Below are 26,510 nucleotides of genomic sequence, written 5' to 3'. Positions count from 1 at the left end.
CCAAATTGCTTCCGCATGTGTTATATTAACACCATCATTTTTACTATCTCATTAATATCGTTGGACATTTCCTTTTAAATTTCAATAATATCAATCAAAATATTATCTTTTTACTCTATAATCATACAAATACCTGAAAATTGTAGTTATGTTGAATCAATAACGAAGCCAAAATCTTGCTTTCTGCTCGACTTGAAAACGGTAAGAACGCACCCGCTACTCGAAACAAAATGCCAACCATCGTAGGCTAATGGCACCGACAATGACCTCTCCGAGCCCGCCTCGTCAGCTAATCAAAGCAAGCTATGGATTACACGGTTGCTCTCTTCCTTCTGTCAGTTCTCAACGAGAAGCCTCTAAAGACTTTCAACTTCTCCAATGACTCTTCACTTGCTCGGGTTATCGTAAACGACCAAGAACAGAATCGCAAAGCCATAATTCAAGGAAATCATCAAGGGGTGAAGAACTCTACTATTGTACAAATAATTGGTTTCTTAAGATCTCAACCACCTTACAAAGAACATCTTCATTTTCCATAAGATATTGGTGTGCTTCATGCTTGCTGCTGCAAATCCTCCCTTCTATACGAAAGTTGTTTCCATCTTTAAGAATAACTCCATGCTCACAACCCAATTCCAAAACCTCAGATTCACAGCATAAGCCTTTCCCAAAGCGTATCCCGAGTTCTGCCGTTTTCATCGACGTTGCTAACTTATTTTTCACCACTTGCACAGCGACCGCAAGACCCGTGACCTAGAACAAACCATGGTTGGATTTAAGAAAGCATTCCATACATGAAAAACCAGAGGTCTAAAGTCTTCTCGGGTTTGGTATTAACGCAAAATGCTGCAAAAATTAAATGACTAGTAGACGCGTTCTAACGAATGTGAGATCCCACATTGGTTGGAGAGGTCTAAAGTATACAATCCAAAAATGAAGTTATGTTGTAAATAATCAATAAAACTGTGTTAACGAATGTGAGATTTCACGTTGGTTGGAGAGGGGAACGAAACATTCCTTATAAGGGTGTGAAAACCTCTCCCTAGTAGACGGATTTTAAAACCGTGAGGCTTATGACAATGTGTAACGGGCCAAAACAAACAATATCTGTTAGAGGTAGGCTTGAACGGTTACAAATGGTAACAGAGCCAGACACCGAGAAGTGTGCCAACGAGGAAGCTGGCCCCTGAGGAGGGTGGATTGTGAGATCCCACATTGGTTGAAGAGGGGAACAAAGCATTCCTTATAAGGGTGTGGAAACCTCTCCCTAGTAGACACGTTTTAAAACCGTTAGGCTGACGGTGATACATAACGGGTCAAAGCAGACCATATCTGCTAGCGTTGAGCTTGCTCTCCCTAGTAGACGCGTTTTAAAACTGTTAGGCTGACGGCGATACATAACGGGCCAAAGCAGACCATATATGCTAGCGGTGAGCTTGGACTGTTACAAATGATAATAGAGCTAGACACCGAGCGGTATGCCAGCTAGGACGCTGAGCCAAACACCAAACGGTGTGCCAGCGAGGACGTTAGGGCCTCAAGGAGGATGGATTGTGAGATCCCACATTGGTTGGAGAGGAGAACGAAACATTCCTTATAAGGGGGTGGAAACCTCTCCCTAGTAGACGCGTTTTAAAACCGTGAGGCTGACGGCGATACGTAACAGACCAAAACAGACAATATCTACTAGCGGTGGGCTTGGACTATTACAACGAATCACGGCTAGCAACTACGAGATGAAGCGTACCTTATCGTCACTCTTCAGTAATCCCCTTCTCAAAAGCCTCAATCTGACTGCTGCATAGAATTGCAAGGCATTCCCACCACAGGTTACCTCGTTCATCTGTCCAAAACCACCCCGAGCCCCTCCGCTCGATCTAACCTGTAAGACGATAATGCTGCATAGTGAAACACTATTTCTTATACTGACAATATGAGGAAGAACTTTTGCAACTTAGTTCCAACCTGATTAATAAAAACAATCAGAGTTTGAGATAGGCTCAGGGAATAATGTATTTTCCTCAGCGCTCGGGTCATCACTCGAGATTGAACGTCTTTCTGTGGACTGCCAATCAAAGCATCGAGTTCACTTTGTGGAACAAGTGCAGCTACCTGCAGTTCCAATGAAAGCATCAGCGGACTATCGAAGACTCGATAATATAAAACTAGTCCACGAGTCCTAAGAATAGAAGCATATGACAAATGACATAGTTACCGAATATATCGCTATCGGTCCTCGGAATTTTGGCATATAAAACGAAGATCATGGCAGAACCATAACTAAATCAGACGTTTTGAGATAGGTAATACAATACATGAGGGCAAGGTAGTCTTACGCTATCAACCACGATTACGTCGACCGATCCACTTTTAACTAACGTATCAACGGCACACAACAAATTTTCAGCAGTATCTGGAGGTGAAATAAGAAGATTATCTACGTTTATACCCATTGCTTCAGCAAGTGACATGTCCATTGCATTCTCTGCGTCAAAATATGCACAATATCCTGCCCAGGGGAAAATCAATAAGCAAAAGATGACAATGAAACAAAGAAACCAAAAATCTATCGATAAATTCCACGAAACTTGGTATGGCTATGTAACAGACCAAGTCCACCGCTAACAGATATTGTCCTCTTTTGACTTTCCCTTCTACGCTTCCCCTCAAGGTTTTAAAACACGTCTATTAGGGAGAGATTTCTACACCCTTATAAGGAATACTTTGTTTCCTTCTCCAACCGATGTGGGATCTCACAATCCACCCCCCTTGGGGTCCTAGCGTCCTCGCTGGTACACCATTCGGTATCTAGCTTAGTGTCCTCGCTGGCACACCGCTCGGTGTCTAGCTCTGTTACCATTTGTAACAGTCCAAGTCCACCGCTAGCAGATATTGTCTGCTTTGACCCGTTACGTATCGCCGTCAGCCTCACGATTTTAAAATGCAACTACTAGGGAGAGGTTCCCGCACCCTTATAACGAATGCTTCGTTCCCCTCTCCAATCGATGTGGGATCTCACAATCCACTCGGGGGCCCAATGTCCCCGCTGGCACACCACTCGGTGTCTGGCTCTAATACCATTTGTAACAGCCCAAGTCCACCGTTAGTAGATATTGTCCTCTTTGGGCTTTCCCTTCTGGGTTTCTCCTCAAGGTTTTAAAACAGTCTACTAGGTAGAGGTTTCCACACCCTTATAAGGAATGCTTCATCTCCCTCCCGACCAACATGGGATCTCACAGGCTAGGACATATGGCCTTGTGGTACACGTTGCACAAAAGAAATATAATTATGCACGTGTGTTTTTGACCGTCATATTGGCGAATCATTGACTCGCCACATTTCAAAAAATTTCGCATGTCAAGGATGCCCAATAGAGATTGCTCGCAAGTTTTTCATGAGTATGAATAGATATCATTGGTAAATTCCAGAAATGCAGGCATTTACACATGAAATGGCTGGCACTCGTAGCCAACAAGAAATCATATTTTGGAAAATAATACCATCTTATCTCCATAATTCATTACAACATTCACAGTTCATTCATAAAAATAGTAATAAATAATAGACGTCAAGACTTGAATTTGAAGGTGAGCAATAACGGTTAGGAATCACGAGCCTCCACAATGGTATGATATTGTCCACTTTGAGCATAAGCTCTCATGGTTTTGCTTTTAGTTTCCCCAAAAAGCCTCATGTCAATGAAGATAGTGTTCCTTACTTATAGACCCATGATCTTCCTCTTAACTAGCCAATGTGGGACTACTCTTTTCAATAATCCTCAATAATCCTCAACAATCCTCCCCTCGAACAAAGTACACCATAGAGTCTCCCCTGAGGCCTATGGAGCTCTCAAACAACCTTCCCTTAATCGAGGCTCAACTCCTTTCTCTAAAGCCCTCAAACAAAGTACACCATTTGGTTGACACTTGAGTCTTTTTTTACTACCCCTTCGAGGCTTACAGTGTCTTTATTCAACATTTGAGGATTTTATTAATATGGTTAAGTTAAGGGCATGACTTTGATACCATGTTAGGAATCACGAACCTCCACAATGGTATGATATTGTCCACTTTGAGCATAAGCTCTCATGGTTTTGTTTTTGGTTTCCCCAAAAGGCCTCATACCAAGGGAGATAGTGTTCCTTACCTTACAAACCCAAGATCTTCCTCTGTGGGACTACTCTTTTCAATAATTCTCAACAATAACAATCCATGATCCAACAAGTAGTTTCGATATGTTATGAGATTGGATAAAAACGAACAACGAGCATGAAAAAAAGGACAGTATAAAAATCCAGGTTGATACTAAACCAAATGGGTTTCATCTTGAACAAAATATTTTAAACTAAACAACTTGTCAGAATTATCAACAGGCAGTTATCATTCTGATCCAAAAAAAAAGGTAAAACCAACAGATACCTCCAAGTTTCTGAGCCTCCTTAATGATATGGAGCGCCAATGTTGTCTTTCCAGAAGCTTCTTGCCCATAAAGTTCAACTATTCTTCCCTGCATAGCAAGTAGAGTGCTCACAAACAATGCTTTTGCGAACTTTCATAAGTATGCATTATGTACTTTATAAATAATCATACGACTTAGAACTGAATCATGCTGAAACTACATAATTGTTCGAGCATAGGCTCTCATGGTTTTGCTTTTGGTTTCCCCAAAAGGTCTCGTACCAATAGAGATAGTGTCCCTTACTTATATACATATGATCTTCCGCTTAATTAGTCAATGTGGGACTCCAACAATCCTTCGCTCGAACAAAGTACACCATTGAGCCCCCCTTAAACAGTCATCTATTTGTCTAGCACTATCAGGACGACACCTTTTCTCTGGAGCACGTTGCTGGTCTAATAGAGCTCTAGCACGAATCTTCACTATAGCTACACCCACCATTGAGCCTCCTCTCAAAGCATCATTTGTCCGTCTAGACTATCTAGACGACTCCTTTTATCTGGAGCACATTATTGGTCCAATAGAGCTCTAACACGAATTTTCACTATGGCTACAACCACCATTGAGCATCCCCTCAAAGAGTCATCTGTCCATCTAAACTATCTGGACGACTCCTTTTCTCTGGGTCCAACAGAGCTTAGCACGAATCTTCACTATGACTACACGTTTGAGACTCACAACTTTATTCGACATCTGAGTCACACTATAACTACATAATCGAGGCTCACAACTTCTTGTTCAACACTTGAGAAATCTATTGACATGACTAAGTTAAGATAAGAGCATGAGTCTGATACCATGTTAGGAACAACAACCCTCAACATTGATATAATATTGTCCACTTTGAGCATAAGCTCACATGGCTTTGCTTTCGGTTTCCCCAAAAGACCTCATACATGGAGATAGTAATCCTTACTTATATACCTATGATCTTTCTCTTAATTAGCAATGTGGGATTCCGACAATCCTCAACATAATTGCCGCTCAAACCCACCCTTGAAGAAACAACAAGAAGAAATGAAATATGATACTAAATAACATGCAACAAACCCAACTATGGTAAGGTTTAAAACATACATAAGCAAACTTCTCCTATAAGACATGACGACGATACAAAGTAACGACCGTTCAACCTGTTTATGTTCAAATCAACCTGACACGAACTTTAACTGCAAACACATTCCAATTCCATAAGTACATGAATGAATCAAATATAAGGCAGAAGAAGAATTCAACTTGCAATTACTCACCTTAGGTAATCCTCCAATCCCAAGAGCAAGGTCAAGCTTTAATGATCCAGTAGAAATCACAGGTGCATTCCGGGAGCTGAAAAACCTCTGCAAACACAACATAGATTCCTTCCCAAACTCACCAGCAAGCTGAGTGACTGCCAAACGTAGTGCAGCATCTTTCTCTGTTGTTCTAGTATCATCACTAAGCTTATCACATTCGAACTCCGAAACATCAACTAAAGCCATAAACACAAATTAAGGTGTATCAGGTAAACAGAAACCGTCAATTGGACATCTCTTATATAACTAATGAGCTACAAAGAAAGAGATCGCTCATGCTTTTATCTAGTGAGGAAAAATGACAAGCAAGCTGATATGATATGAAGGAAGACACTAGCGGGATTGTATTAAATGATAATGAAATGAAAAAATGTAGAGGCCTTGTGCATTATTGTGTGCTTATGCATTGGGGGATACCCTTTATCCTTCACGATAGTACGGACGCGTACACTACGAGACAGGAGAATGATCATTATGTTATCATAATGTTGCTCTGATGGTCGCTATTCTTAATAGGTGTCCAACATCAATAGCTACCAGAGAATGTTCGCCCGACCAGAAAGGGGGCTTAGGAGGTGTGCGAACCAACTGGTGGGTCCATACTCGCACGTTTGGACCGTGTGTATGAAAATTAAGTACACATCCCAATTGTTCGTTAGGATGGCCGCCGTAGGAAAATAGGCTGTTATGATAAGTCCCATTCATGAAATTGGATGTGTTTCCATTTATCCCCAATAGTGAGTCACTGAGTATTTCTTAAAATACTCAAGTCACGTGCTACTTCTATTTCAGGTAAAGACAAAGCATTCTTGTACGGCCGACAACGGTATCGCAATTCGAGACCATGACACATGCATAGGGTAGTCGCATTTATTTTCTTAGACTTAGGCTAGAATAAGATGTTTTTAATTTAAATGTTTATTTATTTCATTTAGTTAATCGTTGTGTCATATTAAAAAGGTTTTCGAATACGCAAGTCCTTGACTGTGTTTTAACATGAAGTTTATGTCTTATAAAGAAGTTTAAACGTCTATTTCCGCATAGAAATGGTTACACTATGATGACGGTAACGACTCTAGGTAACTAGAAATCTAGAGTCGTTACAAATGAGCTACAAAGAAAGAGATGGCTGGCGCTCTTACCTAGTGAGGAAAAATGACAAGCATCCAAACCCAAGCAGCTGAGCACATCTCTCCTTCCCTTCTGTAACAAAAGTGAAAAGGGTCACAAAAGAAACACAAAACTGGGAAAACCCATCAATGAAATCTTACTAAATTGAAAGCTAAACAGAGACAAAATACTTTCAAAAGCCCCATTATCCAAAAATGATATCTAAATCCTTTCGTTTCTTCCTTTTCCTCTTTTCCTTTTTGTAACAGTCAAGTGAAGCGCCTTGCTTGCAGATATTGTCCTCTTTAGACTTTTCCTTTCGGGCTTCCCGTCAAGGTTTTTAAAACGTGTCTGCTACGGAGAGGTTTCCACACCCTTATAAAGAATGCTTTGTTCCCCTCTCCAGCCGATGTGAGATCTCACAATCCACCCGATTTGAGACCCAGCGTCCTCACTGGCACTTGTTCCTCTCTCCAGTCGATGTGGGATTTCACAATCCACCCCCCTCTGGAGCCCAACGTTCTCGCTGGCACACCATCCAATGTCTAGCTCTGATATCATTTGTAACAGCCCCAGCGCACCACTAGTAGATATTGTCCTCTTTGAGCTTTCCCTTTCGAACTTCCTCTCAAGGTCTTTAAAACGCGTCTACCAGGAAGAGGTTTCTACACCCTTATAAAGAATGCTTCATTCCCCTCTCCAACCGATGCAAGATCTCACAATCCACCCCCCTTCGCGGCCCAACGTTCTCACTGGCACTTGTTCCACTCTCCAATCGATATGGGATCTCACAATCCACCCCTTTTGGGGCCAACATCCTCACTGGCCCTCGTTCCTCTCTCCAATCGATGTGGGATCTCACAATCCACCTCCCTTCGGAGCCCAACGTTCTCACAAGCACCTCACCCAGTGTCTAGCTGATACCATTTGTAACAGGTTAAGCACACCACTAGCATATATTGTTCTCTTTGGGCTTTCCCTTTCGGACTTCCTCTCAAAGCTCTTAAAACGCATCGGCTAGGAAGAGATTTCCACACTTTTATAAAGAATGTTTCGTTCCGCTCTCCAACCGATGTAGGATCTCACACTTTTCACATTCACAAGAAAACAACTATCGTTCTATGCCAATATCTAATTCATTTCAATCCAGAGGACACCACAGACAAAACCCAGAAATAAAAAGCTTGAAATTCCAACAAGAACAAATAGTATCAATTTAAGACAAAGGTCTGAAGTAATATATAAGTAAAAGAAGCAGTAAAAGGAAAGATACATGGCGGCGGATGGCGTAGAACAGAGACGAAAGGCGCGTTGCTTCAAAATGCTTGAGACGGCAAGAACGGAAGACTGAAGGTGCGAGGAAGAATGGCATGATCGTAAAGCTTAATGAGGAGAGTTTGGGGCTAGGGTTTGAAGATTAAGAGCTTCGGCGCTTGGGGATTTTGCAGAGGAGAAGCTCCATTGTTGATTTCAGTGCTTGTGGAGGTTACTTCAATCAAGCCCATTGTAAAAACTCAGATGATGAGATGAATTTATTTCTAAATAAATAAAACATTTCTAATACAAAAATCCCAAAAATAAAAAATAAAAAAAATATTTTGGATTTTTGTTTATTTATTTAATAGATCATTTTTTTTTTCATTTTTTTTAAATATTAGTAGTGGAGTCCAAAAAAAATCCGATGACAGAAAAGTCCGATCAACCCAATTCAATTTGTACAGTTTGGATTGAGTTACGAGCTTTATTTAGATTGGATTGAGTTCGGGATGGTTCATCAGATGGTTCTAAAATTAAAATGAGTTGAACCAAACTGCTCGAATTTATTATTATTTTTTAAAAAAAACACTATTCATTTTATTTTTATTTAATTCATAATTATTTTATTGTTATTATTTATTCTCTAATTATTCTTAAAACGGTTACAAACTATTTTTTTTTTTATTAAAATTTAAAATTTAAGTGAACCAATCAAAACTACCGTCCATACTTTGTTATGCTGGTGAACGTTTAAAATAGTTTTAAAAATACTCTTTAACTTTAAAAAATATCATTAAATTATCTTTCAATAATACCCTTAAAAAAATTTCGAAAATTATTTTACTACTTTCTAAAATAACATTAAAATATTTGTACATAATTTACGAGATGTCATATTTTTTTTAAAATTTAAGGGTTTTTTTATTTTTGAAATATAGTAGTAATAATTTATTTTTGTCATTTAAAAAAAATTAAAGAGATTATTAATCTTAAAAATAGCATTTTTATTAATTTAGGCTTATTATTATTAAAAAAAAAAGGTATTTTCTTTTTTAAAAATTTTAATATGAATTCAACTCGTTCAGTCTTCTGTAAAACGTGGAGACGATCCAGATTCTTCGAATAAGTATAATCCTCTAAACCTCCGACTCGATTCGTCACATTCAATTGGAACTCAGATCCTCCTTGTTGAATTTTCACTCCGTTGATTGCTCGATTTTGTTGTTAATTCTTCTTCTAGCCTTGCTCCGATCTAAAATGGCGGCGACGGCGTCTCAGTTTTCGTGCTTCTTCGCCATCAACCGTGGCTTTCGCCTGCAACAGCGCCGCTCATTCTTAGCTCCTCGCCCTTCTCTTTCCTTGCCTAAGGTTTGTGTTTCTTTTCCGTATTCTTGTTTCTGATTTCTTTTGGCAACTTTATGAATCCGAGATTTGAAGAAATTGTTGTGAATTTCGATGAGTTATGAGTCTGTTTCGCTATTATGAATTAGTGGTCAGAACACTTTTTCTGTAAGTCTGGGATTTGATTTATATCCATTCAAGACGGGTAATTAATATTAAATTCGTTATATTTTACTTGAATGTTTTAATTCAGATACAGTATCTTTTGCAAGTTTGGTTGAATGATTTTGATGTTTCGATTACCTGATTTAATACTACGTTCAATCTAATAAGCTCTTGCTGCTGCTTGAATTTTATTGCTTCTCCGCTTGAATTTAGTTTTCGCTTTCTTCCCTTGTTAGAGTTTTCATCGATACTCATCTATACATTTTGTAAACTTAGATCGAACTTCTAATTGACAAGAGATAGGATAGTTCCCGTTTGATTTTAAAGTTTTGAAATGGTGATTTCTTGAAAGTGCTTAATTCTTGTTCTGTGTTTAAGTGATGGCTTAGGTTAATGGTGGTAAACACGAGGGCATCAAGTGGCATAATCGGTTGAACTGATACTTGAGTTTTCCTTTTTTAGTTATCGATTGTTATGAGCCTTGAAGGATCTGCTTCAAATACTTCTGATGCTGATGCCCAGACTAAGACAACTTTAAGCGATGCCACTTATGCATCAGAATCTCAAGTTACCTCAAATTCATATCCTGGTGTTGAAGAGTCGTCTGATGTTGGAAATGTAGAGAACGACGTTGGCACTGTGCCTAAACGATCAGCAAAAATCCATGATTTCTGTTTTGGCATTCCCTTCGGTGAGTTTTGCATTCTTTTGTCATTGATAGGCTAGCTGCTTGTAGCAGTTAGAATGCAACATTATTTCTTGCATTGTGTTGGGGTCTTGGTCTTTCACTTGAGGAGGAGGAAAAGTGCTTCCTCACCTCCTAATATTGTTTCTCAAATGCATTACATTGAATGATGATTTATTGTGTTAAATGTAGCTATTAAGAAACTGTAACCTGATCAAAGCCTTAGTTTTTTGCAATCACTTATTTATTATAAGAAACGAGTAGCAGTTCTACAAATGCATTCATTCAGTTTAAAATGTGAATGGTTGATTTGATCGCCAAATGCCTTGACCTAGTGGCTCTAGAATGACTGAGATGACTTGAGTCATGTGATCATGAGGATTACGAATGGAATGCAGAAAATAACCAGCTGGTTGAGGTTAATTTTCATAATGTATTCTGATAAAACAGTAATCTTTAAGGAGCTCATTCAACAAAAACTTGAAACAGAGATAAAATAGTGAGGGATTATTTCAGTTCTTCAGTACCCATTTCCTGTTTTCTCATTCAGAATAAATTTAAGAAAGAAAACTTCTTCGTCAATGGTATTGTAAGAGAATTTGACTCAGCATGCCCTTCACCCGGTGGGCATTGGTCTTGAAGGAGAAAACAAAATGCCATTTGCCAAACTGTTAATTAGCTATGTTCTCTGCTTAACAACCTTTAGAAAGCTGAATCTGTTTGCTTTCTTTCCCCGTGCCATGAAGCTTTTGGGTGTTAGTGAATTTATTGGCCTATGTCTGTGCTGTGAAAGTTTACTGGAGGGAGAGGTGGGAATGGTAATGTAACATTTAAGAGTTATATAGCAGGTGTGATGTAATCATCTCGTGTGTGGGATTTGTGTTGGGACAGGAAGCTGGTTGTCTCGAATTGCCCTAACTAGTTCTTATTCTTGTTTACTGCTTTGATCTTTGGAATTTTTTTTTTACCAGTGTTGATACAGAACAGATTGCCTTATAAACTCTCTTTAGGGTACTGGATGATTTGATAATTTCTTTCTTGTATTTGTTAAACTTTAAGAGTCTCTAGAGGATGTCCTGTTCTGTTTCAATGCAATGTCGAGAATATGCGTGACTTAGTCTGTTTCTCCTCGTTTGTTATCTTTGTGGAATGATATTGAATTAGAGGGTTTTAAATAAGGAAAAGGAGATGATAGTATCTGACAGTTTCTTTTATTGGAATAACGATAAACTGATAAATCAGGACGTTAAAGCAATAGAGATCCAACATCTATTATGTATGTTCGCTTAAGTTCAGAACCTTCCCTTCCTGTGTAATAAAACATGCCTTCCACTTTGAAAGAATACAACCTAGTGGTGCCATGTTCTTACCCCCCCCCCNTGACTATGAACTCATTACAGGTGGAATTGTTCTAAGTGGTGGCCTTGTTAGCTTAATATTTTCGAGAAACCCGTCTGCATTGACCAGTTTGATCTCTGGGGGTGCTTTGCTGGCTCTGAGCACTTTAAGTTTGAAAATCTGGAGGCAGGGGAAGTCCAGTTTGCCATATATTCTTGGACAAGCAGGTAATTGATTTGGTTACTCTTTTAAGTCAGTTGCATCTCCCTCTAAATATGCTTCAGACATGCAATATAATGTGTTTTAATTAGGTCCTCGGAGCCTTTTTTCGTGTAGTTAGTTGTTCGGTCTCTCTTGGTGGACTGTCTTCTTGTACGCTCGTGCATTCATACCACCTCGTTTTAGTTGTATACATAATATATGCATACAGCATGTTTTAATTGTTCGAAATACAAAAGTTATGTTCAAGTTCTGAATTTGACTGTGTGCTTACCATCTTTGCAGTATTTACCGCCTCGTTTTTCTGGAATAGTTTTCAGACGTACTCATCGGTATGCACTTTATCCATATAAATATTCAACCTGAGTCACTAGATATTATTGTCGTGATTATACTATTTTCGTGATTGTAGACCAAAAACGTGTTTCCATCGGCCTTATACGCTGCACTCAGGTAAACTTTTTTTGCTAGTTCTGACTGACATGTCTTCCTTCGCTAACTCTACTTGAGATTAATCAAATTCTCCCAACGCAAACTTGTTTTGGCTTTGTTTCTCTCAGCGCTGCAATGCTGTGCTTCTACTTATATGTGGTAATTTCTGGGGGAAACCCGCCACCAAAAAAATTAAAGCCTTCTCCATCTGCTGCTTAATGAATTCGAATCCTACTGATTACATTTAGGAAACGTTTACTTTGTTGTGTAGCATGTTGAGTTGAGTTAGGAGGGAAAAGAGGACTTATTTTCTATTGTTGGGATGGTAAAATATGAAATAAAGCTTGGGGGGGAGGGGGGGATGTTCTGTACTTCATCATCTGTGAGGTTTGCAAATATGATGTCAATACAAGCTGGTTGTAGTGTTCTAAAAACTCGATAATTCGAAAAACTTGATCAATTCACGTTTGGATTGAGTTACGAATTTATTTGGATTTGGTTGAGTTCTGATAGATGAAAATTTTATGAATTGAGTTGCTTTATAGGTTCTCGATGAACTGAACTTGAATTTATTGTTAATTTTAAAATATATTTTATGTTACTAGAAGCATTTGAAGTTGCACGACCATTGTTTGGCCAACTTAAAATATTTGAAACTAAGTTAGATGATTAATTGATGTCATTAGGTGAATTAAGTCTTTTAACATGTTCTAACCTGATGTCGTGGACCCATATGGCAGGTTCGTGTATGTAATAATAATTTAAGGGAGTTTGATAATCAAACCTTTTTACATGGGAGTTGAAAATTTATCTAAAGTGGATGTAGTTTTAGGCTTTTAGGTGAGATAAAAGCTGTCCTGTCTAGTTAAACTTCCTTGGCCACAATGGCCATAGACTTGGTTGAGGCCTTTTTATATTAGTTTAATTGTGTTGGTGGGTTACTTCGTTAGTTAATCAATCATCGTTCCGTTCTTGTATTCTCGTGGCGGTTTGAACAGAGTTAGTTGATACTCATTGTGAGATTCTACATCGGTTGGAGAAGGAAATGAGATATTCCTAATAAAGGTGTGAAAACTTTTCCTTAATAGATGCGTTTTACAATCGTGAGGATAACGGCGATTTGTAACGGATCAAGCGGATAATATTTACTAGCGATGTGTTTGAGTTATTACAAATGCAAAATACTTGACTAAACCATAAATCCATATAAAATTTTATGATTTATTCTTGCAACAAATACTTTTATGGATATATAGGGATAAAGCGTTGGTTTGGCGGGTAGTGAGAGCGGCCCTAATACCCAACCAAAGGACTACAATACCCAACCAAAGGACTACATAGTACTAGTCAAAAGGACAGTTATCCCTACGGGATGACGTATGCATTTGGGTTGGCAGAGTCGGGGAATTGGATCGACTTGACTCTGACTATAAGACTCTGACTATAAAAATTGGATCGACTTGACTCTGACTATAAGACTCTGACTATAAAAATGTCACATTGGATCGACTTGACTCTGACTATAAGACTCTGACTATAAAAATGTCACAGCTTACTCTATTTTTTGGGGAATTGGATCGTGACCCTATTTTCAAGTTAGTCTGAGGTAACTCTATCCCTATTTTCAGGTTATTTCAGGTTAGTCTGAGGTGGTAACTGTTACCCTATTTTCAGGTTAGTCTGAGGTAACTCTATCCCTATTTTCAGGTTATTTCAGGTTAGTCTGAGGTAACTCTATCCCTATTTTCAGGTTATTTCAGGTTAGTCGGCAAAAAAAAAAAAAGCTCTATTTTTTGGGGAATTTGATCGTAACCCTATTTTAAGGTTAGTCTGATCATAACCCTATTTCAAGGTTAGTCTGAGTTGATTCAAGGTTAGTCTGAGTTGACTCGAGTATAAAAATGTCACTCAAAATTTTTTCAGTTTTTCAAAACTTCCCATTTACACGTTAGTTGAGTTGACTCCACTGTAAAAGTGGCACTCGATTATAAGATAAGAAAATGAAAACAAAATCATTATAAACGAGGGGTTTAGAATGGATAAAAAGAAGAAGTTATTAGAAGTTTCTAATTGGGAGACATAATGATAATGGGTTGGTGACAAGACATGCTGACATGAACATTAATTAATTAATTAATTACTAATGGAAAAACCCTAATTGTCCACATGGCAAAACATGCTGACAGGTGGTCCATGTGGCAAAATGTATGAACAAGGTGGGCTTCTGCCACGTGTACCCTTTTATTTGTCACATTCACCAATATTATCCTCCCAAAATAAGTTCATAAAATCATCTCAACCAAATCCAAATCCAATATGATTGGATTGGTAATTACTTTACACAAATCTTTTCATGTTTTCCACTAAACAGAGTTTGTGATCAAATTATACTCATAATTTTTCGATCCATGTCAAAATAATTCAAAAGGATAATGTTGAATGCTGATTTGTCGATCGATAATAGGTTTTAATTGGTAGAGGGTTTCAAAAAACCCGATCAACCCAACCTAATGTGTACTGTTTGAGTTGAGGTCGGGTTGTGTTGGATTCAAATAAATGAAAATTTTATAGATTGAGTTGGTTCATGGGTTCCCGTGAAACTATATTGGGTTGAATCGAACCTATCCATATTTATTCTTAATTATAAAACATATACATTTATTTTATTAATTTTAATTAAATATTTGAAAATAAATAAATAGAATATTAAAAATAAAAATTTGAGTAAACGGCCCAGATCCATCGCTATCAGATATCAGATATTGTCCTCTTTGGGCTTACCCTTTTTTGGGCTTTCCCTTTCGGGTTTCCCCTCAAGGCTTTAAAATGTGTCTGTTAGGGGAAGGTTTCCACATCCTTATAGATGATGGTTTGTTCTCCTCCCCAACCAATGTGGGACATCACAATCCACCCTCGGCCCAGTGTCCTTACTGGCACACCGCCTCGTGTCTACCCCCCTTCGGGGAATAGTGAGAAGGCTGACACATTGTCCGGTGTCTGGCTCTGATACCATTTGTAACAGCCCAGATCCACCGCTATCAGATATTGTCATCTTTGGACTTTCTCTTTCGGGTTTCTCCTCAAAGCTTTAAAACGCTTCTACTAAGGGAAGGTTCCCACGTCCTTATAAATTGTGGTTTGTTCTCCTCCCCAACCAATGTGAGACATTACAAAAAGAATGTTTCAGCCTAATTCAACCTAATCCATGAAGGTTCTTAACAATGGGTAGAAGGGTTTAAGGATCGACAACGCGAAAATGTTAATTATAATTGCTTAAAAAAAACATTACTCATGATAAGACATGTTTTGTTTGGATGTTCTTAGGTGAGTTTTGTAAAAGTGGTCATAGCACTAATTAGGTGGTCATGTCCACTACAAATTCTTAGCTTCATAGCATGTCATTGTTACCCACAAGGCTTATCTTGTTGAGTAGGCTTTGGACCATCTTTTATCTTTCAAACATAGTGTCGTCCTTGATTGATTGCAACGGTCTAAGCTGCTATCAGTAAATATTGTCCGCTTCAGTTCGTTACGTATCGTCGTTAGTCTCACAGTTTTAAAGTTCATTTGTTAGGGAGGAGTTTTCACTCTTATAAGAAATGTTTCGTTCTCTCCAACTGATGTGAGACCTCAAAATCCACCCTCTTTAAGGGTCCAATGTCCTTGCTAGCATAGGCTTTAATGTCGGAAATTAAATTTCGGAAAAGATCTTGTGTCACTGTTAAAAGAATTCAACTAAATTAATAAAAATATCTATAAATTTTAAATTTTAAATTTTTTTTTAATAATACCCTTAAACTTTTAACTTAAATTTTTAAAAAATTAGTTTGGATGGAAACTAATTTATTTTTAAAATATATTTGAATTTTAAAAAACTTTTAACAAACTTTAAGAAGTTTTATTTATGCTTTTAATTTAAAAAAATTTAAAAATAGGACGACCGTATAACAAAAAAATACCCATAAAATTTTAAAAATAGCATTAACACTATTAACCTTTATGATTTTTTTTTTAAAATCTTATTGTCAATATATGGAAAGAAATAATCTATTACACCTTATAAATCATCTACGGTAAGAGTATTAATGTTACTTATAAAAAGTTCAGATTGGGCAGTGTAACTTTTGGACCGACACTTTGTAGAAGAGGTCAATAAGGTTGAAATCATATAAATGGGTCCATAGCTAAGTGGTAGAGCATTTGACTGCAGATCAAGAGGTCCTTTCTATTTACCCAAGTAGGTAGCTTTTGCAGTTCTCAAACCCAATTGTGCCCTTTCATTCATCCATGTAGGAACCACTCAAACTCGAGTGGGTAGGGTCACCTTTGGACCGATACTCTATAGAAGGGATCACTAAGGTTAAGATTATACAAAATGGGTCTATAGCTTAGTGGTAGAGCATTTGACTGCAGATCAAGAGGTCACCAGTTTGAACCTGGTTGAGCCCTTCTATTCATTGATCATTAAAGTTAAGATTATACAAGTGCCCTTTCTTTCATTCATCCACGTATGATCGCTTTTGGACTGGCCTTTCTATTCATCCATGTAGGGTGATGATTGCTTTTGGCTCGAACCCAATTGGGTAGGGTCACTATTGGAGTGACACTCTGTAGAAGGGATCACTAAGGTTGAGATCATACAAAATGGGTCCGTAGCTCAGTGGTAGAGCATTTGACAGTAGATTAAGAGGTCATTGGGGCCCCTATTTATCCATGTAGGGGAGCTTTTATGGTTCCAACACTCTGTAGAAGGGTTCAGTTGAAATCATACCAAAAAATGGGTTCATAGCTCAATGGTAGGACATTTGATTGCAAATCAAGTGGTCACCAGTTGGAACCTGGTTGGGAAGTTGATGATTGCTTTTGGCTCGAACCCGATTGGGTAGGGTCACTTGGGCCCTTTTATTCATACATGTTGGTTGACGATTGCTTTTGGAGTGTTCCGACACTCTGTAGAAGGGTTCAGTTGAAATCATACAAAAAAAATGGGTTCATAGCTCTGTGGTAGGACATTTGATTGCAGATCAAGTGGTCACCAGTTGGAACTTGGTTGGGAAGTTGATGATTGCTTTTGGCTTGAACCCGATTGGGTAGGGTCACATTTGGACTGACACTCTGTAGAAGGGATCACTAAGGTTGAAATTATGCAAAATGGGTCCATAGCTTAGTGGTAGAGCACTTTTGGCCCGACACTCTTGTAGAAGGGATCGGTTGAAATCATACAAAAAATGGGTCCATAGCTCAGTGGTAGGGCATTTGATTGCGCCTATTCATACATGTTGGTTGATGATTGCTTTTGGCTCGAACCCCAGGGTCACTTTTGGCCCGACACTCTGTAGAAGGGATCACTAAGGTTGAAATCATACAAAAAATGGGTTCATAGCTCAGTGGTAATCATACAAAAAAAAAATGGGTCCATAGCTTAGTGGTAATCATACAAAAAATGGGTCCATAGCTCAGTGGTAGGGCATTTGATTGCACTCAGTGGTAGGGCATTTGATTGCGCTCAGTGGTAGAGCATTTGATTGCAGATCAAGTGATCACCAGTTCGAACCTGGTTGGAAAGTTGATGATTGCTTTTGGCCCGAACCCGATTGGGTAGGGTCACTTTTGGACTGACACTCTGTAAAAGGGATCACTAAGGTTGAAATCATGCAAAATGGGTCCATAGCTCAATGGTAGAGCATTTGACTACAAATCAAGAGGTCACCCGTTCGAACCTGGTTGGGCCCTTCTATTTTGTACATGTTGATTGATGATTGCTTTTGGCTCGAACCCCAGGGTCACTTTTGGACCGACCTTCTGTAGAAGGGATCACTAAGTCTATTCATACATGTAGGTTGATGATTGCTTTTCTGAGGCCCTTCTATATCACTAAAGTTAAGATCATACAAAATGGGTCCATAGCGGGTAGAGTAGGAGCGGGTAGAGTAGGGATCACTAATATATCACTAAGGTTAAGATCATACAAAATGGGTCCATAGCGGGTAGAGTAGGGATCACTAAGGTTACAAAATGGGTCCATAGCTCAGTGGTAGAGTAGGGATCACTAAGGCTCAGTGGTAGAGTAGGGATCACTAAGGCTCAGTGGTAGAGTAGGGATCACTAAGGTTAAGATCATACAAAATGGGTACATAGCTCAGTGGTAGAGCATTTGACTGTAGACTAAGAGAAGTCACCAATTCAAACCTAGCTGGACCCTTTTATTCATCCATGTAGGATGATCATTGCTTTTGGACCGACGGAAGGGATCACTAAGGTTGAGATCACATACGAAATGGGTCCATAGCTCATTCTTTTATTCATCCATGTAGAGTGATGATTGCTTTTGGCTCAAACCCAATTGGGTTGGGTTGGGTTGGACCGACACTCTATAGAAGGGATCACTAAGGTTGGGTTGGACCGACACTCTGTAGAAGAGATCACTAAGGTTGAGATGATACGAAATGGTACCATAGCTCAATGGTAGAACATTTGACTGCAATCAAAACGTCACTAGTTCGAACTTGGTTGGGCCTTTAAATTTATCCATGAATAGGGGTCACTATGGTTGAGATTATACAAAATGGGTCATATAGCTTAGTGGTAGAGCATTTGACTGATTAAGATAGGGTCACTTTTGGACCGATACTCTGTAGAGGGGTCACTAAGGTCACAAGTTTGAACCTGGTTGTGCCCTTCTATTCATCCATGTAGCTTGATGATTGCTTTTGGCTCGAACCTGATTGGTTAGGGGCACTTTTGGACCGACACTCTATAGAAGGGATCACTAAGGTTGAGATCATACAAAATGGGTTTATAGCTTAGTGGTAGAGCATTTGACTGCAGATCAAGAGGTCACCAGTTCAAACCTGGTTGGGCCTTTCTATTCATACATGTTGGTTGTTGGTTGATGATTGATTGTGTAGGGGCACATTTGATTGGGCCCTTCTATTTATACATGTTGGTTCATGATTGCTTTTGGAGTGATCCGACACTCTGTCTCGAACCAGCTTGGGTAGGGACACTTTTGGACCGACACTTTGTCGAAGGGTTCACTAAGGCTCAAACCCGATTGGGTAGGGACACTTTTGGACCGTTGGACCGACACTCTATAGAAGGGATCACTAAGGTTGAGATCATACAAAATGGGTCCATAGCTCAGTGGTAGAGCATTTGACTGCAGATCAAGAGGTCACCAGTTTGAACCTGGCTGGGCCCTTCTATTCATACATGTTGGTTGATGATTGCTTTTGGAGTGATCCGACACTCTGTAGAAGGAAATCATACAAAGAAAGGGTCCATTTGATTGCAGGTCAAGTGGTCACCACTTGGGAAGTTGATGATTGCTTTTGGCTCGAACCCGATTGGGTAGGGTCACATTTGGACTGACTTGTAGAAGGGATCACTAAGGTTGAAATCATGCAAAATGGGTCCACTTGGGAAGTTGATGATTGCTTTTGGCTCGAACCCGATTGGGTAGGGTCACATTTGGACTAACACTTGTAGAAGGGATCACTAAGGTTGAAATCATGCAAAATGGGTCCATAACTTAGTGGTAGAGCTCCTTCTATTCATACATGTTGGTTGATGATTGCTTTTGGCTCGAACCCCTAGGGTCACTTTTGGACCGACACTCTGTAGAAGAGATCACTAAGGTTGAAATCATACAAAAAATAAAATGGGTCCATTGCTCAGTGGTAAACTTTAGTTGGAACCTGAAGGGTTCACTAAGGTTGAAATCATTCAAAAAATGGGTCCATAGCTCAGTGGTAGGGCGTTGAAATCATACAAAAAAATGGGTCCATAGCTCAGTGGTAGGGCATTTGATTGCAGATCAAGTGGTCACCAGTTGGAACCTGGTTGGAAAGTTGATGATTGCTTTTGGCCCGAACCCAATTGGGTAGGGTCACTTTTGGACTGACACTCGGTAGAAGAGATCACTAAGGTTGAAATCATGCAAAATGGGTCCATAGCTCAGTGGTAGAGCATTTGACTGCAGATCAAGAGGTCACCAGTCCGAACCTAGTTGGGCTTCTATTCATTCGTGTAGGTTGATGATTGCTTTTGGCTTGAACCCGATTGGGTAGTTTCACTTTTGGACCAACACTCTGTATAGGGTAGAAGGGATCACTAAGGTTGAAATCATACGATCAAGAGGTCACTGGTTTGAACCTAGTTTAGCCTTTCTATTCATCCATGTAGGTTGATGATTGCTTTTTGCTCGAACCCGATTGGTAGGGTCACTTTTGGATCGACACTCTGTAGAAGGGATCACTAAGGTTAAGATCATACAAAATGGGTTCATAGCTTAGTGGTAGAGCATTTGACTGCAGATTACGAGGTCACCAGTTGAACCTGGTTGAGCCTTTCTATTCATACATGTAGGTTGATGATTGCTTTTGGCTCGAACCCGATTAGGTAGGGTCACTTTTGGATCGACACTCTGTAGAAGGGATCACTAAGGTTGAAATTATACAAAATGGGTCCATAGCTTAGTGGTAGAGCATTTGACTGCACATTAAAAGGTTACTAGTTTGAATTTGGTTGGGCCTTTTTTTTTTATTCATCCATGTAGCTTGATGATTGCTTTTTGCTCGAACCCGATCGGGTAGGGTCACTTTTGGACCGACACTCTATAGAAGGGACTACTAAGGTTGAGATCACACAAAATGAGTCCATAGTTCAATGATAGAGCATTTGATTGTAGATTAAGAGGTCAATAGTTTGAACTTGGTTGGGCCCTTCTATTCATATATGTACCTTGATGATTACTTTTTGCTCGAACCCGATTGGGTAGGGTCACTTTTGGACCAACACTCTTTAGAAGGGATCACTAAGGTTGAAATCATACAAAATGGGTCTATAGCTCTTCCGTTCTAACACTCTCGAGAGTTATTCGTATTTATCAAATTTGTTCCTATCTGGAACGCTGCTATTGGATCAAATGACAAAGACATTGTTGAGAAAAAGATGGCTTTCCCCGGATGAAATGTTTGTTGCTATCTATTACAATAATGAATCATTGGTTTAATTGAATAACTATAAAATAGATAGACTCTAATAGATAGACTCTTCTCTTTGTCTTAGGTCGACGGATCTTCTCCATTGAAAGATCCCCTATATGGATAATACACATTCCAGTTCATGAGCCTAATTCTAATTGTACCANTCTCTTTCGGGTAGGCCCTGAAAGGAGAAGAAAGGCTGGAATGCCAACAGGCGTTTATTATTGAATTCACTCGTAGAGCATTTGAGCCCTTTTGGACCAACACTCTTTAGAAGGATCACTAAGGTTGAAATCATACAAAATGGGTCTATAGATGGGTCTATTGCTCAGTGGTAGAGCATTTGAGCCCTTTTGGACCGACACTCTTTAGAAGGGATCACTAAGGTTGAAATCATACAAAATGGGTCTATAGCTCAGTGGTAGAGCATTTGAGCCCTTATATTCATCCATGTACGTTAATGATTGATTTTGGCTCAAACCCGATTGGGTAGGGTCACTTTTAGACCCACACTTGTAAGGGATCACTAAGGTTAAGATCATACAAAATGGGTCCATAGCTCAGTGGTAGAGCATTTGACTGCAGATTAAGAGGGCACCTGTTTGAACCTAGTTAGGCCCTTCTAGTCATCCATGTAGGGTGATGATTGTTTTTGGCTCGAACCCAATTGGGTAGGGTCACTTTTGGACAGATGTAGAAAATTGAAACCCTCCTCATTGGATGATCATGATACTTCCCAAAAATCGAAATTCTTGATCAATGGAGGAACAATATCACCATTTTTTTTCAATAAGATACCAAAGTAGATGATTGACTCATTCCATACAAGATTATAATCGCAGGAAATCTTTTGATAACATGGATTCCTATTTCTCAATGATATCCCACGATCAAGACAATTGGCTAAATCGCGTGAAACTGGTAAAAAAAACATGCTTTTTTAGAGAGAAATACTATTTCACCAATGGAATCACAAGTATCTAACATATTCATACCTAACTGTTTTCCAGAAAGTGGTGATGAAAGGTATAGTTTGTATAACTCTTTCCACTTTCCAATTTGGTCATAAAATGGATCCAAAAGGGGTCACTTTTGGACCGCACTCTGTAGAAGGGGTCACCAAGGTTGAGATTATACAAAATGGGTCATAGCTCAGTGGTAGGGTCACTTTTGGACCGCACTCTGTAAAAGGGGTCACTAAGGTTGAGATTATACAAAATGAGTCCATTGCTCAGTGTAGAGCATTTGGCTAGATTACACAAAATGGGTCGATAGCTCAGTGGTAGAGCATTTGACTAGATTATACAAAATGGGTCCATAGCTCAGTGGTAGAGCATTTGACTGCAGATCAAAGGTCACCAGATTGAACTTGGTCACTTTTGGACCGACACTCTGCTCAAGAGGTCACCAGTTCAAACCTATTTGGGTGCTTCTACTCATACCCGTAGGGTCACTACTCTGTAGAATGGGTCACTAAGGTTGAGATCAAAATGGGTTTATAACTCAGTGATACAGCATTTAACTGCATATTGAACTTTGTCACTTTTGGAGCATTTAACTGCATATTGAACTTTGTCACTTTTGGATCGACACTCTACTCATACACGTAGGGTCACTAAGGAGAATGGGTGGGTTACCAAGGTTGAGATCAAAATGGGTCCATCAAATCACCTGGTTGGACCCTTTTATTTTAGACCGACATATAAAGCATAACAAAATATTCTTTATAAGGGTGTGAAAACCTCTCTCCAGCAGACGTATTTTAAAATCGTGAGGCTAACTGCGATACGTAATGAGCCACAGCGAACAATATCTATTAGTGGTCGTCTGGGCTATTTTATATATATATTCAATTTGACTTGGATGGTAACATCGGGTTTTGTATTGAGAATTTGAAGATCTCAACAAAACTTTTAATTGTTCTTTCACAAATTTGCTTTAATCAGATAAGTTATGCTCTCTAATCGATAATCTAAACCGTCCTAATCGAGCTCCAAGGATGCAACAAGGATTTTCATTATTCAACAACTAATCACAACATTTTGGAGGAAGAAAAATGCAAACTAGTGGATGTTGTGGGGATGTTGTGGGTTGGAAGTTGCAAAAGACAAGGCATGATATTCTTTCTTAGTCAAGGAAACTAAAAAAGGAGAAACCAAAGAGAATTGAGTGGCTCCTTAAGGGTCCTATCTTCTAGTGTACAATCTTCCTTTTGACGAAGGCATAGAAAGTTTTGTGTGGCTTCCAAACCCCTTTGGCAATGGCCCTCTAGGGTCTATATGTGATACCTAACTCAATCTAATGATAGCACATGCTTCCCATATTCTAACGACAAGAAATGTTGATCAGACAACGACTTATCAAAGATCAACTCTAGGTTAAATTATAAGTTTCTGAATAGGTTTCTCGACATAAAAAAATATCTAATAATTTTTTCAACTTTCATTCGAGTTAAGAGTCTAAACTTTTGATTAATCTCATTCGAGTGATTGGATTCCTCCACTTGTGTCGTGGGAACTAAATTAATTCTCCTTCCCCTATTCAAAAACTTCTTCGGCTACAAAACGTTCCACATAATTCAAAGTATTGAATTCACCCTCCCAAATGATCTACTTTATGATGTAATGGAATATCAACGAGCTATCAATTTGTTATGTAACAGCTTAGGTCCATTGTTAGTAGATATTGTCGACAGCCTCACAGTTTTAAAATGCGTCTACTAGGGAGACATTTTCACACCCTTATAAGAATTGTTTTGTTCCCCTCTCTAACCAATGTGGGATCTCACAATCCAGCTTCATGGGGTCCAGCGTCTTCGATGGCACACCGCCAGTGCTTGGCTCTGATACCATTCGTAACAACTCAAGCCCACTACTAACCGATATTGTCTGCTTTAGTTCATTACGTATCACCATCAACCTCACAGTTTTAAAATGCGTCGTCTACTAGGGAAAGGTTTTCACACCCTTACAAGAAATGTTTTGTTCCCCTCTCTAACCAATGTGGGATCTCACAATCCAGCCCCATGGGGTCTAGCATCCTCGATGGCACATCGCTCCGTGCTTGGCTCTGATACCATTTGTAACAACTGAAGCCCACTGCTAATAGATATTGTCTACTTTAGCCCATTACGTATTGCCATCAGCCAGGTTTAAAATGCGTCTACTAAGGGGAGGTTTTCACACCCTTATAAGAAATGTTTTGTTTCCCTCTCTAAGTGAGATCTCACAATCCAGCACTCTGGGGTCGAGCGTCCTAGATGGCACACTGCTCAGTGCTTGACTCTAATACCATTTGTAACAACTCAAACCCATTGCTAACAAATATTGTCTATTTTAGCCCATTACGTATAGCCATCAGCCTCACAGTTTTAAAATGGGTCGACTAGGGAGAGGTTTTCACACCCATATAATAAATGTTTTGTTCCCCTCTCTGACCAATATGGGGTTTCACAATCTAGCCTTCTCAATAGCACACCGCTCAGTGCTTGGCTCTGATACCATTTGCAACAACTCAAACCCATTGCTAACAGATATTGTCTGTTTTAGCCCATTACGTATCGTCATCAGCCTCACAGTTTTAAAATTTTAAAATGTATCTACTAGGGAGAGGTTTTCTAACCCTTATAAGAAATGTATTGTTCCCCTCTCTAACCAATGTGGGATCTCACAATCCAGCCCCATGAGGTCTAGCGTCCTCGATGGCACATCGCTCAGTGCTTGGCTCTGATACCATTTGTAACAACTCAAGCCCACTGCTAATAGATATTGTCTACTTTAGCCCATTACGTATTGTCATCAGCCTCACAGTTTTAAAATGCGTCTACTAGGGAGAGGTTTTCATACCCTTATAAGAAATGTTTTGTTCCTCTCTCTAACCAATGTGGGATCTCACAATCTAGCCCCCTGGGATCCAGCGTCCTCGATGGCAGACCGCTCAGTGGTTGGCTCTAATACCATTTGTAACAACTCAAGCCAACTGCTAACAGATATTATCTACTTTAGCCCATTACGTATCGTCATCAGCCTCACAGTTTTAAAATGCGTCTACTAGGGAGAGGTTTTCACACCTTTATAAGAAATGTTTTGTTTCCCTCTCTAATCAATGTGAGATCTCACAATCCAACCCCTTGGGGTCCAGCGTCCTCACACTGCTCAGTGCTTGGCTTTGATACCATTTGTAACAACTCAAGCCCTCTACTAACAGATATTATCTGCTTTAGTCCATTACGTCTCGTCGTCAGCCTCACAGTTTTAAAATGCGTCTACTAGGGAGACGTTTTCACACCCTTATAAGAAATATTTTGTTCCCCTCTCTAACCAATGTGGGATCTCACAATCCAGCTCCATGGGGTCCAGCGTCCTCGATGGCACACCGCGAGTACTTGGCTCTGATACTATTCGTAACAAATCAAGCCCACTACTAACAGATATTGTCTGCTTTAGCTCATTACGTATCACCATCGTCTCACAGTTTTAAGATGCGTCTACTAGGGAAAGGTTTTCACACCCTTACAAGAAATGTTTTGTTCCCCTCTCTAACCAATGTGGGATCTCACAATCCAGCCCCATGGGGTCTAGCATCCTCGATGGCACATCGCTCCGTGCTTGGCTCTGATACCATTTGTAACAACTCAAGCCCACTGCTAATAGATATTGTCTACTTTAGCCCATTACGTATTGCCATCAGCCAGGTTTAAAATGCGTCTACTAGGGAGAGGTTTTCACGCTCTTATAAGAAATGTTTTGTTTCCCTCTCTAAGTGGGATCTCACAATCCAGCCCTCTGGGGTCCAGCGTCCTAGATGGCACACCGCTCAGTGCTTGGCTCTGATATCATTTGTAACAATTCAAGCCCACTTCTAACAGATATTGTCTGCTTTAGCCCATTACGTATCGTCATCAACCTCACAGTTTTAAAATGCATCTACTAGGGAGAGGTTTTTTAACCCTTATAAGAAATGTTTTGTTCCCCTCTCTAACCGATGTGGGATCTCACAATCCAGCCTCATGGGGTCAGCATCCTCGATGGCACACCGCTCGGTACTTGACTCTGATACCATTTGTAACAACTCAAGCCCACTACTAATAGATATTATCTGCTTTAGCTCATTACATATCGCTATCAGCCTCACAGTTTTAAAATGTGTCTACTAGGGAGAGGTTTTCACGGTTTTCACACCCTTATAAGAAATATTTTGTTCCCCACTCTAACCAATGTGGGATCT

The 26,510-nt window shown here is 39.4% G+C and overlaps 2 protein-coding genes and 5 non-coding genes across 7 annotated transcripts; 6 read left to right on the top strand and 1 right to left on the bottom strand.

Moving 5' to 3' along the window:
* Positions 1-43: 43 nt before the first annotated feature.
* Positions 44-8,368, bottom strand: LOC111803960 (DNA repair protein recA homolog 2, mitochondrial). Its single transcript, XM_023688582.1, has 8 exons — positions 8,134-8,368; positions 6,893-6,953; positions 5,709-5,926; positions 4,419-4,506; positions 2,337-2,509; positions 1,966-2,112; positions 1,748-1,882; positions 44-753 (listed from the first exon to the last, which is right to left on the bottom strand). The coding sequence occupies exons 1-8, from the start codon at positions 8,230-8,232 to the stop codon at positions 472-474; spliced, it is 1,203 nt and encodes a 400-aa protein (XP_023544350.1). The 5' UTR covers positions 8,233-8,368; the 3' UTR covers positions 44-471.
* An 821-nt stretch (positions 8,369-9,189) lies between these two features.
* Positions 9,190-12,805, top strand: LOC111803961 (protein FATTY ACID EXPORT 1, chloroplastic). The gene is made up of 6 exons (XM_023688583.1): positions 9,190-9,485; positions 10,086-10,314; positions 11,709-11,873; positions 12,151-12,197; positions 12,278-12,318; positions 12,426-12,805. The coding sequence occupies exons 1-6, from the start codon at positions 9,375-9,377 to the stop codon at positions 12,514-12,516; spliced, it is 684 nt and encodes a 227-aa protein (XP_023544351.1). The 5' UTR covers positions 9,190-9,374; the 3' UTR covers positions 12,517-12,805.
* Positions 12,806-16,674: 3,869 nt separating this feature from the next.
* TRNAC-GCA lies at positions 16,675-16,746 on the top strand. The gene has a single exon. It is a non-coding gene; the product is annotated as a tRNA-Cys (tRNA).
* Positions 16,747-17,958: 1,212 nt separating this feature from the next.
* TRNAC-ACA lies at positions 17,959-18,030 on the top strand. Its single transcript has one exon. It is a non-coding gene; the product is annotated as a tRNA-Cys (tRNA).
* Positions 18,031-19,089: 1,059 nt separating this feature from the next.
* On the top strand, positions 19,090-19,161 carry TRNAC-GCA. The gene has a single exon. It is a non-coding gene; the product is annotated as a tRNA-Cys (tRNA).
* A 265-nt stretch (positions 19,162-19,426) lies between these two features.
* On the top strand, positions 19,427-19,498 carry TRNAC-GCA. The gene has a single exon. It is a non-coding gene; the product is annotated as a tRNA-Cys (tRNA).
* Positions 19,499-20,242: 744 nt separating this feature from the next.
* On the top strand, positions 20,243-20,314 carry TRNAC-GCA. The gene has a single exon. It is a non-coding gene; the product is annotated as a tRNA-Cys (tRNA).
* Positions 20,315-26,510: the final 6,196 nt, after the last annotated feature.

The sequence above is a fragment of the Cucurbita pepo genome, chromosome LG10 (assembly GCF_002806865.2).
Source record: "Cucurbita pepo subsp. pepo cultivar mu-cu-16 chromosome LG10, ASM280686v2, whole genome shotgun sequence".
Classification (NCBI taxonomy): Eukaryota; Viridiplantae; Streptophyta; class Magnoliopsida; order Cucurbitales; family Cucurbitaceae; genus Cucurbita; species Cucurbita pepo.
This window is presented reverse-complemented; position numbering and strand designations above follow the sequence as displayed.

Coding starts and splice junctions, on each gene's coding strand:
- LOC111803960 (XM_023688582.1), bottom strand. CDS start 8,232: ATGCCATTCTTCCTCGCACCTTCAGTCTTCCGTTCTTGCCGTCTCAAG. Junction 5,927..6,892: donor TTGTCATTTTTCCTCACTAG/GTAAGAGCGCCA, acceptor TTATGGCTTTAG/TTGATGTTTCGGAGTTCGAA. Junction 4,507..5,708: donor GGATTGGAGGATTACCTAAG/GTGAGTAATTGC, acceptor CTTGCTATGCAG/GGAAGAATAGTTGAACTTTA.
- LOC111803961 (XM_023688583.1), top strand. CDS start 9,375: ATGGCGGCGACGGCGTCTCAGTTTTCGTGCTTCTTCGCCATCAACCGT. Junction 9,486..10,085: donor CTTCTCTTTCCTTGCCTAAG/GTTTGTGTTTCT, acceptor TTCCTTTTTTAG/TTATCGATTGTTATGAGCCT. Junction 10,315..11,708: donor CTGTTTTGGCATTCCCTTCG/GTGAGTTTTGCA, acceptor AACTCATTACAG/GTGGAATTGTTCTAAGTGGT.